The 13,413-nt window shown below is 40.2% G+C and overlaps 1 protein-coding gene across 1 annotated transcript in view; it reads left to right on the top strand.

Moving 5' to 3' along the window:
• The first annotated feature begins 3,328 nt into the window (after window positions 1-3,328).
• LOC114659139 (uncharacterized) overlaps window positions 3,329-13,413 on the top strand; it is a 510,099-nt gene continuing 500,014 nt past the window's right edge. Inside the window, exons 1-2 of the mRNA XM_028811406.2 lie at window positions 3,329-3,872; window positions 3,983-4,209. Coding sequence (XP_028667239.1) covers window positions 4,149-4,209 — 61 coding nt within the window. The 5' untranslated portion in view covers window positions 3,329-3,872; window positions 3,983-4,148. The remainder of the gene's footprint in view (window positions 3,873-3,982; window positions 4,210-13,413) is intronic.

Raw genomic sequence — 13,413 nt, 5'->3', positions numbered from 1 at the left:
CCACCCAGGAGACATATGTTTAGGCAGGCCCAGAGGAACAGCAGGCTTTTAATTTTGTTTCTATTTATTTGCTATTCCTGTGTTTTCCCCGCCCAGTAGTTATCTTAATAATAATAGGACCTTTCTTGTTGCTATAACCAACTACATGTTGTTCTGGATGTGGTGGGCTGCCACAAAGACTGCTCTATCATTGAAGTTACTGTATATAAGCAATATATCTTGGCTATTTTGTCCCCTTGTATTCGGTTTTGGATTTCTTGGGGCATCTTGATTAATAAACAACTTGTTATATTCAATTTATAAACAGTTTTTCCATTACTGGGCAATAGTAACCATTCTGGCAGCATCAGGACCACCTCCATCATAAGGCATACAAACCAAAGGAAACTTCACATGTCCAAGTTGCCCAAGATGCATGTCCTAGGGATGTGGGATGAAACTAGAGTAGTAGGAGGAATCCCTCTTGAACACAGGGAAAGCTTTGTAACCCCAGACAAGTTTTTGGAGCTGGATGGGAACAGTGCTATCCACTATTGACACTATGATGCCTCATTATAAAATGGATACAAAAAAGTAATACTCCAGAAATATGTAAGTACACAAAAGAGCAGTGATATTTTATTATCCAATATGCATCGCATGCATAGAGCCTTATCAAAGAAACCCTAGTTCACAAACTGAAACTAATGAGCTACAATTGATTGCACTGCTCAGCACTGCATGCTTAAGCAACTTGTTGTTGATAGAAATAGACAGGACGCTTCTCTCAAGTTCATTTAGAAACCATTTCTAGCTGAGTAAATGAACAAGCTTGCAAATAATTAGAAGCCTATTCAGTTTAATAAGCATGGGTAGAGGCCAAGTGCAAACTGAAAGAAACTAAAGCTGAATTTCATTCAATCTGATGGTATCGTAACAGTAGGCACACACCGAATTGTACTCCAAGGTTACTGGCACTCAGTAGCCAACCCTTTTTGTGACACCATTCCACAAAGGTTCTCGTCTGGCAACTGTGGAAGTCCAGCCCCGGAGACAGACAGGCACACACCGGTAGTTTGACAAAGCACACATTTATTTATATAAAGTTCACCACACACAGTGCCCCTGTACTAATCACCCTCTTCTCAAGTCTTCAAGTCTTAGTAAATGACTTGCGGGTAAATGCAGACAGAGGCCATTTATCTGTTCTCATCCTCTTAGATCTGAGTGCCGCATTTGACACCATTGATCATAATATTCTTAAGAATCGCCTTAGTCAATGGGTGGGCCTCTCTGGCAGTGTCTTAAATTGGTTTGAATCCTACCTGGCAGGGAGAAAATTCTTTGTTAGTTGTGGTAATTATAACTCAAAGACACATGATATTCTATATGGTGTTCCACAAGGCTCTATCCTGGGTCCACTGCTCTTCTCAATCTACATGCTTCCATTAGGTCAGATTATCTCAGGGCACAACGTGAGCTACCACAGCTATGCTGATGACACACAGCTGTATTTATCAATAGCACCTGATGACCCCAAATCTCTTGATTCGCTAACACAATGTCTAACTTGTATCTCAGAATGGATGAATAGTAACTTTCTCAAATTAAATAAAGAAAAAACCGAAATCTTAGTGATTGGCAATAATGGATACAATGAGGCTATTAGAAATAAACTAGATGCATTAGGATTAAAAGTCAAATCGGAGGTAAAAAGCTTAGGGGTAACCGTTGATTGTAATCTGAATTTTAAATCGCATATTAATCAGATCACTAGGACAGCATTTTTTCACCTAAGAAACATAGCAAAAGTTAGACCTCTTATATCATCGAAAGATGGAGAGAAATTAGTTCATGCGTTTGTTTTCAGTCGGCTAGATTACTGTAACGCACTCCTCTCAGGTCTACCCAAAAAAGACATCAATCATTTGCAACTAGTGCAGAATGCAGCTGCTAGAATCCTTACCAGGAAAAGAAAATCCGAACACATTTCTCCAGTTTTGATGTCACTACACTGGTTACCTGTGTCATTCAGAATTGACTTTAAAATTCTGCTTATAGTTTATAAAGCTTTAAATAATCTCGCCCCGGCTTATATATATCGGAATGTCTGACACCTTATATTCCAAATCGTAACCTCAGATCCTCAACTGAGTGTCTCCTTAGAATTCCAAGAGCAAAACTTAAAAGAAGTGGTGAGGCGGCCTTCTGCTGTTATGCACCTAAAATCTGGAATAGCCTGCCAGTAGGAATTCGCCAGGCTAATACAGTGGGGCACTTTAAAAAACTGCTGAAAACACATTATTTTAACATGGCCTTCTCATAACTTCACTGTAATTTAATCCTGATACTCTGTATATCCAATTCATTATAATAACTATTCATGGTGGCTCTAAAATCTGTACTAACCCCTACTCTCTCTTCTGTTTCCTTTTCCGGTGTCCTGTTGGTGGTGGCGTGCGCCACCACCATCTACCCAAAGCACCATGATATTCCAACAATGATGGATGGATTAAAAGCCAGACGTCTGTACGACCATCAGCATCAAGTGACTCCGTGAAAAACCCTAACTACAAAGAGGACTATTTCATTTATGTTAGGTAGAATGCCCAGAGGGGACTGGGCGGTCTTGTGGCCTGGAACCCCTACAGATTTTATTTTTTTCTCCAGCCTTCTGGAGTTTTTTTTTGTTTTTTCTGTCCACCCTGGCCATCGGACCTTACTCCTTTCTATGTTAACTAATGTTGTCTTATTTTAATTTCTTATTTTGTCTTTTATTTTTCTTCTCTTCATTATGTAAAGCACTTTGAGCTACTTTTTGTATGAAAATGTGCTATATAAATAAATGTTGTTGTTGTTGTTGTTGTTCACCGCCTCCACTCCTCTCCACCAAGCTCTGTCCTCTTCCTCCCGACTGCAGCCCCTGACTGGAGGGAGGCGGTCCCTTTTATATCCACCCGGACGTGCTCCAGGTGCTTTCTAATGGACTTCCTGTGGCACTTCCTGGTGTGGCGGAAGTGCCGCATGAACACCCGGAAGCACTCCGGGTGTCCTCGTTAATCCTTCCACCAACACCTCCAGGTGTGGCGGAAGTGCTATCATCCAAGGCTCCACCATCGTCTGGGCGTCCCCTGGCGGTGGCCATGGGTCCTTACAGGGTTGAGCTTCCATGCTCAGACCCTGTGGCCCCCAAATCAGGCAGGGTGACTGCCCTCTCATGGTCCTGGGGTGGCACAGTCCCTCTCCCTGTCCGTCCAAGTGTTGCGACCGGGCACAGCCCCCAGCCAACCACCACATAACCTAAATACAGGGATAGACTCCAGTTTCCCCTGTTTTCAGCTGATGTTTATTTATTTCTTTACTCATTCATTCATTCACTGAGCATTTGCATGCTTCTGTTTTTCAAATAAAAGAAATCTGACTGAATTCAAAACTGAAGTCAAATGAAACTCGGACTTTTTCAAAATGAAATAATTGTTTTCCTGGAAATCCCTCATTTGGGTAGCCATGCAATACTCATTTCCTTGCAGGCCCTGGCAAGCAGCTGTTTTGAAATGCCCATGCACCTCCCATGTCTGTTTGCCAAGACCATATTGTTTTTAACCTTAAACAGAGAACATTGTACCTTCTGCTGGTGCTCGTTTCTCCGACTCTTCAGAAGCTGTGAATCAGGTCCATTACACTGTACAATGATGTCCTAACTAAACTTAACAGGAGCCTTGTTAACGGGACAAGAGGTACAGCAAGGCTGCACACTGCATGTGTGTGTTTGAATTCTGCTGATAACTGCATTCTTGTTTGTAATTTCCTGCATTATTCAGGCCAGCCGCCGTTTCAGACTTTACAACAGAACAGCTCGAGTTCCTGTTTCCTCACAGGTCAGCTGTCGACTGGTAAGTTCCGATAGGCTGGAAGCAGCTTATCTTCCTCCCTCAATAAAAACATTGGTCTCAGCTGATGCCTGCCGGCCTCTAAAACTTTTTTCTTCACACTTGTTGATTAGACTGACAGGATTCAGCAGCCGAGTACACAGTGGATTAAACAACGGACAATCAGCTTCTACTGGATGTGTGCCCAGTTCTCACTGAGGAGGCTGTTGCTGGATTTCTATGCTGCCAGCCAGTACCCAGTACTGGGAGAGCTCCACAAAACTGAGAGACCCCTGAAGAATGGACAATAGCTATGAAAATTTAATTGCCTGCAATAATAACACTGATAATAATATTGCAGGTAAATATCCTCTTGTTTACATTTTTCCTTATATTGTTTTGAGATTTTGCTTGGATACAGCATTGTTTACTGTTTTCAAATGAAAGTTTGCTGCTTGTCTTTGCTTTTTCTCTTTGAAACTGAAAAGTGAAAATGAAAGCTACGCAGAGAGAGACTACCATTTACTTTTGACCTAATGATAGATATTGCTTAAATGCTGGAAACAAGCCTTTTTTGAACAGATTAGTTTTTCAGCAAATGTAAAGCTGAAAACATATTTCATTCCATTTCAAGTATTTTATTTTTTTAAGGAGTATGCAGACTTTCCAAGATGGTCTCCAACTTGATTGAAATTACGGTGCCACTGTGTGATGGATTGTAGATGTGCTGTCATATACAGTAATGGGGGGAGAGCTATAAGCATCTGTCTCCAATATAAGCCAAACCAAAAAGCCAGCCTTGTGACATAGTGACAAAGGAAGTAGATGTAGAATTAGAAGGCCATAACTTCAAAAAATCAACATTGTGACTGTTTCTAACCCTGCTGGCTATTACATTAAAATGTTTAGAAGCTTATATATGTAAGTAGTTTTAAAGATTCAAACTATCCCACCCTGAAGGAATATATACTAAGCTGATATCAAGTGGTTGAGGAAACAATACAGAAAAGCCAAGCAGGCACAATTTTTTCTCTAGACTGTTTGAAATAGAGCAGCAGCAGTTCAGAACACTTCTTGGTGAAACAGGAGCATCCACTATTTAGGAATCACACAAATGTCATTTCCATTTTATGACCATGATTGAGCAGAAAAGTTGGGGCCCATAATACACATGCTGCAGTACATATTGTAGAAGCCCTTCTCAAAAATCCTGATCTGGCTATGGCAAAAAGCAAGCATCTTGTGCTTTAATGCAAACGCAATGTTAAACTCTTGGGAACTGGGGTTAAAGGACAGTTTAAAAATATAAAGATTCCATCATCTGCTTCAGTTAGGTCCCCAAATAGTATGCATATTCTTTAACGTGTCAGCACTGTGACTACAATGAGCACAACTGGAGGACTCACAGCTGCCGAGGGGAAAAGGCCAGCCTTTGCATGGCCCATATCTTTAATGCAGGGGGAGGTGAGAACTTGTTCCTTCATTACAACAACCCACCTTTTCCAGAGTCTGTCCAAGAAGCGTTCAGGCCTGTTCAGGACTCTTTTATAATGTTCAAATACTGGGCCAATTTAAATCTGCCAGTTAACCTACCATATATACTTGCGTGTAAGTCGGGCCTTGAAACCCAAAAAATAGATCAGAAAATCAGACCCCGATTATACGCCCCTTCAAAAATACGACACTTAAGTTTTTTTTTTCTTCATCTTCTTGCTTCCTCCAATCTCGCGGCATTTTCTCAGACACATTGATTTTTGTTACAGCAGCTCAGTTACCAATTTATTTCGTCACTTCAATGACTTTTAATGTAAAGCCTACTTCATACTTTCTTCTGATCAGTTCAAACGTCGGTTAGGAATAGTTTGGGTATTATCCGTGTGGTCCCGGAGGCACAATACATTAAAAAAAAGGCAGTGTGCTCCGTGGTTACTCCCTCAGATGGGTGTTAACATATTGTAATCTCTTGGACCAATAGCATGATTTTTCCGCATTCGACTTATACGACAGACATTATAAAATGCCGGAAATTATATGGTAAAATCAACCCCCGACTTATCCGCAGGAGAACTTAAACGCGAGTACATACTGTAATTAACACATCTTTGGGATGGCGGAGAAGCTCGAGAGCACCTAACACCCTGTGACGGATGGTGAAGGAACACCTGGAGCACTTCCGGATGCACTATAAAAGGAGCCCGCTCACTCAAGTCGGGGAGCCAGAGTTGGGAGGAGGTGGACAAAGCTTGCTGGATGGGGAGTGGAGACAGAGAGAGAAAAAGGCACGAAGAAAGAAGAGACAGTTATTTGGTGTTGGGAGCAGCAAAAGAAAATCGCTTCCCCCACTTAAATAATGGCATGCTGTGTGGCAAGACTGCGCTCTGCCTCTGTCTTTGTCGGGGTTGGGGAGCCGTAAGCCCCTTGGTGGTCTACAACCCACAGGATGAACATATTAATTCCATGCAGAGAGTGACTGAATTCAAGATGCTGTAGTTTTAATGAAGCACTGCTAACCACCATGCTTCCCCAAAAGATAACTTCACCCCCCCCCCTTAGCCAGTCAGCTATGTACAGTACACACTTTCTTGAAAAACTATTGCCAAGAAGCCTAAACAAATTGCAAAAACAATGACCTAATTCAACGGACTTCCACAAATTAACTCCGAACCCCTTATGTATTAACTAAAATCATTTTGTTTTGTTTTTTTTTTTCTTTTTTCCAGTAAAGCTGTGGTGTTAGCTATTGAGAAAGAAACTCTGAATTAGCCACATTGTGAAATGGCAGCAGTTAACTACTACATAATATATGAGTCATGAAAGATGTAAGCCGGTGCTTCTAACTGTTTCCCATTTGGCCACTTCCAAGGGATTCCTCTTTCAGGATGAGATGGGCATCTCTCCTTCAATGCCAGCTATCAAGCAGAATTTGATAATCTTTATTCTGATTCAGTCGTAAAAATCCACAGTCTGGGCGCATTTCCCCACAAAGCCGTACAAGGGCTTTGGGTAGATAATCCCCCAGATTCCCACTGAACTTTGATCAATCTGTTCAGTTCAGTTATTGTTGCGACAGATTAATAAATATCTTAAAACTTAAAACTCGCTCGACTTTGTTTCTCAGTAACCACCTAGCCTTCTATATTTCAGAGAGTAGATTTTACTTACTTAGTTCTTGTACTTTTTTAAACTACAGTTCTTATGTATTTTCAAACAGCAGTAAAGACAGAGCCCCTCTGGAGTCAAAAGGCAAATAACATATTCAGTCCTCATTGGCATTTTCTGGGGTTTGTGTCAGTGCTCATTTTTAAAGGCACTATAGAAAATGAGGATTAACTGATTTATAGCTATTGAGCTCAAGCTTCAGTGCAGATATAATCAGGTCATTGTCCAATGGCTGTGGTGTGGCATTAGCAGAAGGAGGAAACGATGTGACAGAATAATAACGGTACAGCATAAGTGATGCACGGGACTGGCCTTAGGATCACTATGACTTGCACACACATGAGCACCTACAACATAAAACCTGACAAAAATCACTTTGCAAGATGTCATGCTGCACATCTTCACATGATGCTTTTCTTCCTGGCTTCCATTTTCTGGGTCAAGAGAAGCTATGCCCTCTCCCAACCACATTGAATGCAAAGCAGGAACCAAGCTTAAGGATTGTGCCAGGTCATTGCAGGGCACATTCACAAAGGTGAAAAAGAGGGTGCAGGCAGGGTGGAACGGGTAGAGAAGCGTGTCAGGACTGATTTGTGACAGATGGGTATCAGCAAGAGTGAAAGGGAATGTCTACAGGACAGTAGTGAGACCAACTATGTTATATGGGTTAGAGATGGTGGCACTGACCAGAAAGTAGGAGACAGAGCTGGAGATAGCAGAGTTAAAGATGCCAAGATTTGCATTGGGTATGACGAGGATGGATAGGATTAGAAATGAGTACATTAGAGGGTCAACTCAAGTTGGTTGGTTGGGAGACAAAGTCAGGGAGGCGCGATTGCGTTGGTTTGGAGAGATGCTGGATATATTGGGAGAAGGATGTTAAGGATGGAGCTGCTAGATAAGGGGAAAAGAGGAAGGCCTAAGAGAAGGTTTATGGATGTGGTGAAAGAGGACATGCAGGTGATGGGTGTAACAGAACAAGATACAGAGGACAGAAAGATATGGAAAAAGATGATCCGCTGTGGCAACCCCTGATGGGAGCAGCCAAAAGAAGAAGAAGTGCTTGTTTTACTATGCTCTCATTTGGCATGTATCTCGCTAACTACACAGATCGTAAAATAATCTGGGTTCGGTGTTTCATTGCTGTAACTCCGTGGCTGCTGTAAACACACAGACAAGCAAGAAATATATCCTTATCTTGAGAAAGCAGGACCAAAAATCTGTGATACATTTATCATTGCCGGTTTCCTTCCATTATCACAAGGAATTCTCATAAACATGGAAGGCACAATTTCTTACATTGAAACTTTTTCTGCCTCAAAGTGGACATTTTTGTAAGTTTTAAGACTTTTTCTGTAATGTATGGATGCTGGAGCTCCATTGTAAGCTGGTAGAACAAACAAAGTATTTTTAAAATTTATAAAAAACACTTTAGAACACAGTTTTATGTGGCAATTTAATATACTGTACTAGCTGTCCCCCACAGCTTCACCCATGTAGAAGTGAAACAGGACAGCGAGGAGGGCCCTGCCTGGCTCCCTACTCCTGATTTCATGCTTCCCCCTTCCATCGGCCTGCAGCCTCTGTCTTGGAGTAGCACAAATATATCACTCCTACAAGCGAACTATGATTCTTAGCGAGATGAGAGAATTCGCAAAATCAATCAGAATGTTCAAGCAAATTCTAGAAAAAAAACAATCTAAACCCGTTAATTAGTTCTCTCATTCATTAGCTAAGCAGATGTAAGGTACAACCCAAGGCTGGCTCGTGAGTGAGGAGGGCCACGCACCCCTCCCTTCGAACTGCTGCGTCTCTCTCAGATTGGCACAAATAAATCAGTAACGCAAGCGGAGTACGATGCTTATCGCGATTAGAGAGGTTGCAAAATCAACCGGAATGTTCAATTCTAGAAAAAAATCCGATCTAAATCCATTAAGTAGTTCTCTCTTGACTTAAAGACAGACAGACATTGGATTTTATATATATAGAGATACCATGATTGCGAAGAAATAACTTCAAATTGGATAATACCAAACTTATCCTTTAGTGTTTTGTGAATAACAAAATAAGGTTTTGAGGTGTCCTGCCACCTCCCCTTGCGCCACAACCTTCAAATTTAGCTTCATTAAACTGATTAATACATTTGATAATTGATGAATACATGGTTAATTGCACAGAACAGCGTTTATTATGCAGTCTGAAGTCTGCACCTTATATCCCTGAAAGCTGGGAGACCTTAGTGTGATGCTTTGAAACCACTGGTGGTGAGTGGTCAGCACATGCACAAGCCCTTTGTCCTCAGTCCTTGTGTGTCCATAGTCAAGCATACCCACCTACCTAGAGTTAGAGAAAGCCTCCGATTTAGTTTAAATTCCAGCCATCCATGCCTCAGCAAGTGGAGTTTTATGATTACTACTGCTGTGTGCTGCCAAGAGTTAAAGCATTCTGGATGTAGCTACAATATGCTAAGTGAAATTGTTCTGTAAGGCAGTATGAGAGCACTTAGACCTCAACAGAAAGAAGGTCAATAGTGGTGAAACAAACATGGAGTACCTTACAGAAGAAGGTAACATAACCTTTCCCCTGTGCCTCCTACTCTCATGCACATTGTTAAAGTGATAAACTGTAAGTATTGCACATAAAAAAAAAAAAATAAAATAAACAGATGTGGCCCCCCTTTCCCTTATTGAAATGACCACTTTAATACAATCATAGTATTTCCTGTATTATACATATTATAGTATAAAAACACACAGTGCTATTAAATAAACTCAAAAAGCAGTGGGAAAAAATGAAATTCTTTTTCCTTTTTTTCTTAACTCTCATGTACTGTTTCTTAGGTTGTATTCTGGAAAGTTCTTTCTCAGAATCTGCTGTGTTAACAATAATGTAGCGTCTTCGAGGCGTCATTTGAAATGTGGAGGCTTTATTCTTTTGATTTATTTTTAGCCCATCTTGTCTACACTGCCAGAGGTAGAGGGAAGGCACAACAGGGAGGCCATGCAGAAACCTCTAGGCTCACTAGATTAATATGCGTGTCAAATTTATACCACATCACAGCACCCAATAGTCATTTAGATCCAAAAGCTGCACCAGCTGACGTGGAATTAGTTAAGGTGGCAACTGCTCTGGTCCAAGTAGCATTATTTAATGTCCTCTATGGTTACAAAGTTTTGGACCTCTCAATAATTTATTGCAGATCATGAAATGGTTTAAGAGTATCTTCACTGCAGATTGCCAAATATAAGCAATACTAAGAATGCTGAATTTGTGGGTGATTTAACCTTAACAGTTTTACACCTGTAAATATGAAAAGTAAAAAGTTGCAGGCAATTTTGAACAAATCAAATACAACCAGAGCAAACATAAATAGAATATTATCACTACACGCTACAAATATACAGAATTGAGACAGTGAAGTCACAGTAGATGTTTCAACTTCACAAGCATTTTGAGTTTAAAATTAAGAAAAAATGAATATGAGTAGGTAGTCTTTAATTCTTACACATGTGTATATGATTAAAAGTTTTAGAGTAACTTAATGAGTTCAGTACATCCATATCAAGACAAAAGAAATTTGCTTATAGTACAACACAATACAATACAATTTATTTTTATATTTTTATATAGCCCAAAATCACACAAGAAGTGCCGCAATGGGCTTTAACAGGCCCTGCCTCTTGACAGCCCCCCGGCCTTGACTCTCTAAGAAGACAAGGAAACCCCCCCCCAAAAAAAACCTTGTAGGGAAAAGTGGAAGAAACCTTGGGAAAGGCAATTCAAAGAGAGACCCCTTTCCAGGTAGGTTGGGCGTGCAGTGGGTGTCAAAGGAAGGGGGTCAATACAATACAATACAATACACAGAACAGAACAAATCCTCAATAGAGTATAAGAATAAAAATTTTAGAAGTACGGAGCAGAATTTAACAGTAGATGATATCACATAATAAGATTTGGATATGTTTAGAGTCCTGGAGACCTCATCCATCAAGCTGCCTCCCCCATTTGGCCATTCCACGGCTGAAACAGCGCTGGGCCAGCCAATCTGATGAAAGGACCCGTCTTTCCCACGATTCCTGCGATTGACTTTACCTTAGGCAGGCAAAACAACTTGGCAGGTTGGCCGTGGCACCAAGTGCCACATTTGAGTACCGAGAAGAGAAACAGAATAGGTGAGGGTTAGTATCCAATTATAACTATCACGTTACTTATGTTTTAGTGCTAATGGCTAACAACAGAGATGCAGTGTGTACAGTTAATCAGCAGCTCTAGTCAGGATATGCTAAACTGAAGTAGTGAGTCTTCAGCCAGGATTTAAAAGCTGAGACCGAAGGGGCATCTCTTATAGTAGCAGGCAGACCATTCCACAGTTTAGGGGCCCTGTAACTAAAAGCTCAACCTCCCTTGTTATTTTATAAATCCTTGGAATCATAAGCAAAATTGCATCTTGAGATCTTAATGTGCGCTCTGGTTTGTAAGTCATGGTAAGTTCAGACAAGTAAGCCGGACCTTGGCCATTTAATGCTTTATATGTTAAAAGGAGGATTTTGAAATCTGCCCTAAACTTAACCGGGAGCCAGCGTAAGGATTTAAGAACCGGAGTTATGTGTTCGTATTTTCTTGTTCTTGTAATAATTCTTGCAGCCGCATTTTGGATTAACTGGAGGCTGTATAGAGAACAGTATGAACATCCAGTGAATACCAGATTGCAGTAGTCAATCCTACTAGAAATAAATGCATGAATTAATTTCTCAGAATCCTGTTTATTTAGAAAGCGCCATCATTTCCTAACATTTTTAAGATGGAAGAAACATGTTTTGGACAACTTTGTAATATGCGCTTTAAATGACATGCTAGAGTCAAAGATAACTCCTAAATTGCAGGCTGATTCAGTAAAATTAATGGGGATTCCAACTGAGTTAAATGATGACAAAATATTGTTATGATCAGCGTCATTCCCTCCAACAATTAACATCTCTGTTTTATCTGTGTTTAAAGACAAGTGGTTCTCATTCATCCACTCCTTTAATTCACTAACACAACTATTTAAAGACAACATCGGAGAAACTTCATTTGATTTAAATGAAAGGTATAACTGGGTGTCATCTGCATACGAGTGAAAATTAACATTATGTTTCCTAATGAGAGATCCTAGTGGAAGCATGTAAAGTGAAAACAATAAAGGTCCCAGTACTGAGCCCTGTGGGACACCATATCTCACTTCTGTGTATAATGATGGAGTACTGTCAGCACATTTCTGTACATGTTGGAATCGATTTGATAAATAAGAACTAAACCAAGCGAGCACAGTGCCTGTAAGCCCAACATCATTTTCTAGCCTGTGCAGTGAAATAGAATGGTCAATGATGTCAAATGCTACACTTAAGTCCAACAACATAATTACAGTGGAGTTTCCTTCATCAGAGGATATCAGAATGTCGTTTACAACCCGGGTTAGTGCCGTTTCTGTACTATGACCAGTGCAGAAACCAGACTGGAATTTCTCAAATAAATTGTAATACGTAAGGTGTGACTGAAGCTGACTGGTGACTACTTTTTCTAGTATTTTAGAGAAAAACGGTAAATTTGAAATAGGCCTATAATTATTTAGTATGTGTGGGTCTAGGTCTGACTTTTTAAGTAATGGTTTAATGACTGGCACTTTTAGTGCTTCAAGTACTGTGCCATGCAATAATGAACTATTGATAATGTTTAGAATATTCGCTGCAAGAACATCCATTGCACTTTTTACTAGTTTTGTTGGCACTGGATCTAGGGAACTAGTGGGCTTCATTTTAGAAATTAAAGTTAAGACTTCCTGCTTAGTTACAGGATTAAAATTACTAAATCGCTGAATGCAATGTGAGACAGGGTCTGCTAAGCTAGTATTTGGTTTGTACTGTGATGCAGAGATCTGGGATCTTATATTTTTAATTTTCTCATTGAAGAAGTTCATAAAGTTTGTACTGCTAATATCTGTTGGTATTTTGCACTGTTGATCTGAATCTCCATTTGTTAATTTAGCCACTGTTCTAAACAGTACCCGAGGATTTTTATTATTGCTATCTATTATTGTAGAATAGTATTCTGAGCGAGCTTTAAAGAGGGCTTTTTTATATTTATTAACACTCTCTGTCCATGCAATTTGAAAGACAAATGAATATGTATATTAAATAATAAAAGTAGCTTTGTTGTTCTCCATCTGCACTCCAGTTTTCGACACTCTAATTTAAGAGCTTGAGTGTTTTCATTAAACCAGGGAGAGTTTCTATGTGCTTTGATCAGTTTTTGTTTTAAGGGGAGCCACTGTGTCCAGAGCATTTCTCAAGGTCACATTATAATGTGATGTTAGCTGATCTAAGTTGTTTTCCACGTTTACATTTGATGTTAACTGATCTAAAAGGTT

Source organism: Erpetoichthys calabaricus, chromosome 10, assembly GCF_900747795.2.
Source record: "Erpetoichthys calabaricus chromosome 10, fErpCal1.3, whole genome shotgun sequence".
Classification (NCBI taxonomy): domain Eukaryota; kingdom Metazoa; phylum Chordata; class Cladistia; order Polypteriformes; family Polypteridae; genus Erpetoichthys; species Erpetoichthys calabaricus.
This window is presented reverse-complemented; position numbering and strand designations above follow the sequence as displayed.